Source organism: Pygoscelis adeliae, unplaced genomic scaffold, assembly GCF_000699105.1.
Source record: "Pygoscelis adeliae isolate BGI_AS28 unplaced genomic scaffold, ASM69910v1 Scaffold139, whole genome shotgun sequence".
NCBI classification, from domain to species: domain Eukaryota; kingdom Metazoa; phylum Chordata; class Aves; order Sphenisciformes; family Spheniscidae; genus Pygoscelis; species Pygoscelis adeliae.
In genome coordinates this window covers 1,431,296-1,439,012 of record NW_008825613.1, presented here as the reverse complement: position 1 = coordinate 1,439,012, position 7,717 = coordinate 1,431,296, and the positions used below count along the sequence as shown (strand labels likewise).

The window sequence follows — 7,717 nt, the reverse complement described above, 5'->3', positions numbered from 1 at the left end:
AATGAGCTATAGCCAGATGTGACACTATGAAAAACTGAAGACCAGGATAAAGCAAGCCACAGTAAATATAAGACATAGAGAAGTTATTTATCTTCTGGGTCAGGTACAGCAGAAAGCCTCCTCAAGAGCAACAAACCCAGCTGCTGGCCTGATCCTGGGGCACACACAGGATTAAGGGCTATAGGAAAATTCTTTTTCCCAGGAGTCTCAGTTTTTGCTTTAGGTTGTTGTGCCCTCTAGTGCTATGCAAAGCAAGGCAAAGTTCAAGGCAGCCGCCTGCCTAAAATTCAGTGTTTTCAGTTACTTCTTCCAGGATGGAAGGTCGGTCATATTAGTGTCCAACACTTTTGAAAAATTAGCTTGTTTTGGTCATGCTAACTGAGAAAGACTTCTTCAGCTGGCTTTTGAAGGACATGCCCAGTCTCCACCTGCCCTAATCAGAGGAGGCTTTGCACTTGGAGGCCTTGAAGAATAAACTGGGAGCAAACCTTTGGTGTTTGGGCAGGTGAGGCACTTGCCTCACGTGCACTTGTACGTGTGCAAGAATCTGTACAAAAGGCAGATCTGGTGGTGATGTGTTGGACTTCCTATGGCCAAGTCTGGACCTACACTCTTCTGAAACCTTGTTTTAGTGGGTTTTCTTTGCTACACTACCACTGCAGCCATGGCTTTGAGACAGCAATCCCAACCTTTCCCAACATTTAGCAGTGCTTAGGGGTTTTTTTCCACCCTTATCATAATTTGGCATCAGGCAAAGAATTCCTGGAGGAATAAGATCCTGGTCCATAAAAGACAGTATCTATTACATGTAGTTATGTGCAGCACATATGCTAGAGAAAAACAAGGAGAAGAAGAATGAGCAAGGAGCACTTCATGCGTGCAGAATCGCTGCTCAAGACCCCGATGCAATGCATCGCTTCAGAATAAAGCCAGACACTGTGCACAAAAGGACATGACCGTGAGTTCCTACCTGGATCAAATTATATCCCGTTCGCTGAATTAACGCACGGAGGGCGGCTTCTTTCTGTGTGCCGGTCAATCCATCCCCGGATTTGTGATTTGATTCCATTGTGAGTGATTATCAGCAAAAAATCAGGTTAATTAGGGGTGCTCACTGCAATCAAATTTAAGATAAATTAAATAAATTAATATGACTAGGAGGAGAAAGTCCACCCTCCTGAGAAAGTTAACAGGATCTTTCTTCCTAAATCAGTTATTTTGAGATAAAAACAAAACAGAACACCACAGACCATGGAAAAAGCAAAAATACCCCCTTCATGTTACACGAAAATAAATAGCATTTAAACCCACAGTCAGATTTTGGACAGCACTCCAGTGAGATGCAGAGATGCATCTCTGTAACATATCAGTGCATGTGTCTTAGGGGGAAAACATGTAAGATGCCTAATCCTGTGCTGAGTACATGACGATCAGTCCTCCATGCCATTGCATCCCACTGATGCTGCAAAGGGAACCTTGTACAAGCCATGCCCGGCACTTTATGAGAAGTAAGACCTAGGTCCAGATTTGGCCTGTTTTAAAAAATCAAGAACATGGGAGAACTTCAGATCTGTATCTAGGCTCAGGGCCAGAACAACCTTGGGTTCAGATGTTTTGATTCAGAGCTGTAGTTTTAGGTCATATGTAAGTAAAGATTTTTTTTTTTTTAAGTTTTGGTTTTGGGTTGAAAACACCATAAAGCTGAAATCTGAATCTGAATTGGCTTACACGCTGGCGAAGGGGCATTTATAAGATGGACTTGCTACCTATAATTTCAGGCTGCCCCGTTTTTCCTGCATGCTGAGCTTTGAGCTTGTGCAAAAACCATTTGTATAAGCCAGGCATAGAAACAGGGTCTGCAGGTGCAACATTGACCTTGAGGACTTACAATGATGGGCTGATGCTGAACACCAGCAAGAGCAAAATCAGTTGCGTCCTTGGGTCCTCATAGCCAGGGCATGTGCTGTGGGCTGGTAGGATCAAGAACTTCATAGTAGGAAATCACTAAATCGTGTCATCCAAAATGGTTGTTATTGCCTTAAATTGCTTTCAATTGTACAAAGGTGGAGGCAACAAAAGGCGATGATAACTCCCAGCTTGCTTGGAGAGCAAACAGAGCCAAAAGGGGCCAGGGTGGGTGTACTGGGGATGAGGGTGCAGGGCACCCTGGGACCCCCCATGGCACAGGGAGGGGGAAAAGCATGGGATAGTGGTGGGGATGCTGGGCAGGGGAGAAGGGAAATCCAGAAGAGTAGAGGGGGGAAAGAGAAAGGTGGAAAGAGGATGGATTGCTGTGGCTGCGTCCTGAGCTAATGCCAAATTTTGAGGAGAGGACCCTAAACAATCCCCCTGTACAGCAGGTCTCTTGGTGCACATAACATGAGCATTGCACATAAAGAAATGCAACATATCTGTCTATGGCCAATTTTCTGAGCACGCTACAATGCTATGGAAATAACAGAAGAAGCCTTTTCCAATAACTGGCTGTTTAACACCAAAATCTTTTATTAGCACATGCCACTTTTCGGGTTCATTGACGGAAGAGCTAAGGTTTGAGGCTGGCCACTTCACCTTTGGACATTACTTGCTCTGTGCTCCTATAACTTTGTATCCTGGAAGACTTAAACAGGTGCTTTAAGTTTAAATAGATGGATTATTCTCAGCACCAAAAATGGGGCACGGGCCCACGTGTTTGGAGGATCTCAGCCTTGTGGCACTTGGGCTCTGCCACACTGAGCTCCACAGACCGCGACTTAAATACTTGGAAATAGAGACATCTCTGTAATGTCAGATTTTGGAGCTATTTATTGCTGAGTTTTGTGAGACCCTCCTGATTTTTTTTTTTTGCCATGCTCCCAGATTCTCCAGTGTTTTAATTATGTGCAGGGGCTGGGAGATGGACTGTGGAATGCAATAGCTCTCTCCTGTCTCTAATTCCAAAATGAATGTTTTCTGCAGCAACTGGACCCCAATCGTTGCTTTGTTTTGCCCTTGCTGAAGGTGGCAGCAAAACCCCGTCAATGCTTGCAGTTTCTGTGCCTGCCGTCTCATCCAGAGCTGGGGTTCAGCACGGCACAGGGCAGGATTTGCACACTGCTGTGCAAAAACGAGTCGGACGCTTTCCTAGGCTGCTTAAGATAGAAAAACTGGTTGTTCAAAAAAAACCCCAATTAAAATCCAAATTGGTTTTGCATCCTCCCCTGCCTGGGAAGAAACACCCTATATGCACCCTATAGAGGAAAGCTCCAGCGTACTGCAAATTTGGCCCCTTATATTTTGCTTTTGCTGCATCCTGGTTTCATCAGGGGTTTGAGTGATGAAAATGCAGCACTTGGTGCAAATTTGCACAGTGCTCCACAAGTCTCTGTTAGCCCTTATATCTGGACTTGAGCCCATCCTCATGTACCTGAAGGCTGGGACAGAGGTGGGGACGAAAAGGGACGGCTACGCTATGCAGATATCTGTAATATTCACTGCCTCGGATTTAGTAATTTTTTTCTTCTCTGTCAGGTATATCGGTGCTGCAGTGACCTGCTTCCTGACAGGGAGGCTGCCCTGGGTGTCGGAGCGCAGAGGCAGGCAGTGGGCTGCCTGCAGCCAGCAGGCACATCGCCCTGTGCCGGCAGCGTCTCCTCTCCATGCTGGGAAAGTGGCTGGACTGCAGCCAGGCAAACCTCGGCGGCTTTCCATACCGGCTGAGGTTTCCAGTCTGTCCCCAGCCGCGACCTAGATAGATGAGTAGTGTAAAAACCTTTTTTTTCTCCCCCCCCGCAAACTGCACTATTTCATGCTGCACTTCCCTGTGGGCTGGGTGTCTCAGTGACTGCTGCTTTGAATGCATTTGCATGTGGAGCCTTAAATGCCATATGCCTCTGTACCTCTCTGCTGGGGAGGAGTAATTTCCAGTAACATCTCACTCCAGGTGATGGTTTCATGCTGAGCAGCGAGCACAAGCCATGGGGCTGGGGGATGGACGGGAATAGAGCATCTCCCTGGCTGATGCAGGAGCAATATTCCTCTTCGGCTTCTGCCTTATTAGATAAAACCAGGCGAGCTCTTCTGGGCTCTTCTCGTAAGGCATCCTGCAAATTCTTTAGGCTCTAGACCAGCATGTCTAGACATTGGTGTACTCCAGGATATGCTCAAGCAATCCACTAGGAATAAGGGAGCAAGAGCATTCAAGGTTGCACAAGGTATTAATCAGAGCCGCTGTGAAATCTGGTGTTGGAGACTTCCACACATTTTTTGAAAGTGTCAGAAAAATCAGTTGCCGTTCTCTCCCATGTGTTAATGATGATTTGGCCTTAATCTGTGTCCAGTGCTTCCACACACTGCTGCCTTTGAAGAAAGCCCAGCCAGCCTCAACGAAACAGTCCTTCCCCGTGCAAGCGGTGGAGGTTCCCCATCCCCGGGGATGTCCTGGACTTGCCGGGACCATGGCCCTCAGGCATTGGTCCTGCTGGAAGCAGGGTCCGGCTGGAGACCCCCACCCCAGGGTACCTCCAGCCTGAGTTACTCTGCAAGTCTCCACTCCTGATTCAGGAGGAGCATTGGAGGCTGGGGCTAGACAACACTGCACATTCAGGGCTTGGACGTGCACATGGATGACCCAACACACCACCCAGATCCAGTTTTATAGCGCCACTCTTAGAAATTAGGTCCCTCCTACTAATTACCAGCCCAAAGTCATTCACAGCTAATTTATAAGCCTTGTTGCTACAGAGTTTTCCTCCATCAGTTGGGTTTCCCTGGGATGGAAACAAAAATCATACCTCTCTTTTTTAAGAGGTATAAATCCCAACACAACAAATCCCAAGGACAGTAAAACAGGTTTTCCAGCCCCCAATTTTCCAAGCACCTCTTCTCTCCCCCCTTCTCTCCTATCTCCCTTGGCCTGAGGACATCTAAACACCTTTTTGGACAGGACACTTTCCCACCTCTGCCACCCAAGGGTCCATATCCATCAGTGCATCCAGACTATTTCCAGGATACAAGTCATGGAGGGATGTTTTATTTCTGAAACTGGTGGGATTTAATCACTTTCCCCTTATTCCAGGTGTCAGCCTCAGTCCTTGCAGCAGTGCTGGTGTGCTGGGCTACTTTTTTTTATCATTAAAGGTAAGGGGGGAGAGCTGCTGTCATGGGACCTGGGGAAACATGATTACTTTCTCTCCTTCTTTGTTCCCTGAGCCATTAATCAATTAGCAAATCCACCCTCACAGGGGGAAAACTCCCCTTCTATGGTTGCTGTTTGAAAGTGTGAATGACTGCAGCAAATTAAGGCAGTATTTTTAGCACTATTAAAAAAAAAACAACAATCACACTTAATAGAAATAATTGTTCTGGAACTCAATCATTTTCAGGGGTTTGACCCTTAGATGGCTTGCTGATAATAATGACAATTATGCTAAAAAGAAAAGAAAAAAAAGGGGGGAAGTTGCATTTTATTCAGATGTTTGTATTGAAATTAGGACCTTCAGAGGTACAAACTGTCCAAGTGCATTTCCTATTTCATCCTCATTTTTAACCAAATTTTTAACAAAACTACCAAGTTATCATGGTCACAGAATCAAGAACCCCGCACCATTAGAAAAGGAAGGTACTGCTTTTATCCTAAATCAGAGCATCGCTTCATTTGATTTGCCTCTCTCCATTGAACACTCTCATTTATTTTAGGTTTCTATCAAAGCTTTAAAATGCCAAGGCAAGAAAAGGTCCTTTTATGCCTAGCAAACCCCATATAGACAAGACACAAACTTATTATAATACTGCTTCACCTCTCCATGACTACTTCTACATACGGTTTCCTTGCCAGCTGCTGCAGGCAGATCTTATGGCTTTGCTCCATCCAGCCAGGAGCAAGATGAATCCAGAAGCTTTTACCCAAGAAACGTGATAAAAACCCATTTTACTTCACCTTTGGGTTATTTGCTTGGAAAAGGGGGAATCAGTTTCCCCATTCAAGGGATGTCTCCCGTGCCGGGATTTTTGTTGAGAGGAGGAAAGGTGGTATTTGCGGCTGGACCCTGCTCTCTTCCCCCACTGATTTTGCACCCTGAGCCTGCCCCTTTGCAGCCTTTTCGGGGAAACCTGGTTACTGTTTCCATGAATGAGATAACGAAACTGTGTTTATCCTGCGTGGATCAATACACCTTTGTGTTTGAATGTGTTGAGCCACTTGGACACATTTAATGAAGGCCGTTTTGCTCCAGTAAATGCCCCCCCCCCCAGTGCAACTGCTCCTTGCGAAGAATAACAGCCTTTGAGAAGACTGGGTAAGTATATTCACTCTTTACCCTTAATAACCCAAATAGGTAGTTACTAGAGAAACTATTTTCCTTTAGGTTATCAGCTTACTTTTCAAGGTTTTGGGGTTTTTTTCCTCCCTCCAGGCTCCAAGCAATATATATTCATATATATTTATATCTAACATGAAGCATTCTTCATATTCTTCCTAAAACAGATGCTTGAAGCTTCACAAACTGCCACCAGCTCTTTGCTGGGGTCAGACATGCTGCGGGACGGAATCCAATTAATCAACACAGCACGAGGCTTTAGTCCCTGTGCTTTCCAGGGCATAGGGTTTTTTTCCAGCTCAGGTGGTCCCACAGAAAGTGGGGACTCATAGGTATTTGCAGGAAAACGGGATAAATTTGAAGTAATGGAAAAGTGCTGCACGCTTTGCAGCACATGAGCCTTGGGAAAATATTTCACGTATAAACCAGCAAATTTTTTGCTCAGCCTCTTTTGCTTGGGAAGTGGCTTCTCTCTTTGAGATACCTTTCCTCTCACATGGGGCTTTTGCAGCTGTGTTACCAAATGCACACAACATGCCCCAAAAAGCCCTTTCTGAGGATGAAGGGTGCCTGACACTGAGCCCAGCCTCCTTCCCCCCCATTTTATTTGCAGCATCACGTGCCGGATGCCTTGAAGCCAACCTCCGTCCCACGTCTGGTCCCACCTGAGCCTTCTATTTCACCAAGGGAAAAGAGCTTAAGAGAAGCATTATATATTGGGCAGAAAGCCTGCTAGTTTGAAGAGATTAGGGAAAATTGAGATTTTTTTAGGAGCAGCGATTGCCTTTGATATGGAGACTGACCTTTTGCAAAGAGAAGGAGGAATAAGAAGTCGGCTGGAAAGATCTCTAATGATTAGCCCTAGAAAGTTGCGCTTTAACAAATCGAGACCAAATTATCGCAGGGAAAATCCCTCCTCCCCCCTCCACCTTGTCTGGCTTCACTTTTCTGGCAACCACCGGTGATCAGCAGGGGGAAAGCAGTAAAAAAAGCTCCTTGCCACCGCTGCCAGACAGAAATTACGCCGAGGCCCCCGAGGAGCCCTTCTGTCCCCACCTTGCTCACCAAAAAATCAAGGCGAGCGGTGCGGGGCTGTGCCAGTGCACGGGCCCAGCCACAGGTCCCGGCCCCCCCTGTCTGGCCCCACCGGTGTTGGGCAGCACCCGAGGTGTGAATTTGATGGTGGGGCACCATCGGGGGGGGAAGGCACATGATGGAGCTGCTCCTTCCCCATCCCGGCCAAAAGCTCCATTTCACGGGGGACCCGGTCCTCGCGCCCCAAACCTTGGGGTAGGATGAGCGGCCGCATACCTGAGCAATTTTGGAGATCACCACCCACGAAAAAGGTCTCCTTGATTATGGAGAGTTTGCGACGTGTCACTCCAGTTATTCCCTAATCATCATATCAAACTCCAAAGGTT

At 46.6% G+C, this 7,717-nt stretch overlaps 1 protein-coding gene across 1 annotated transcript in view; it reads right to left on the bottom strand.

The window, feature by feature from the left end:
• The window catches only part of A1CF (APOBEC1 complementation factor), a 26,029-nt gene extending 24,960 nt beyond the window's left edge, over window positions 1-1,069 (bottom strand). Inside the window, 1 exon segment of the mRNA XM_009332764.1 lies at window positions 971-1,069. Coding sequence (XP_009331039.1) covers window positions 971-1,069 — 99 coding nt within the window.
• Between the last annotated feature and the right edge of the window lie 6,648 nt (window positions 1,070-7,717).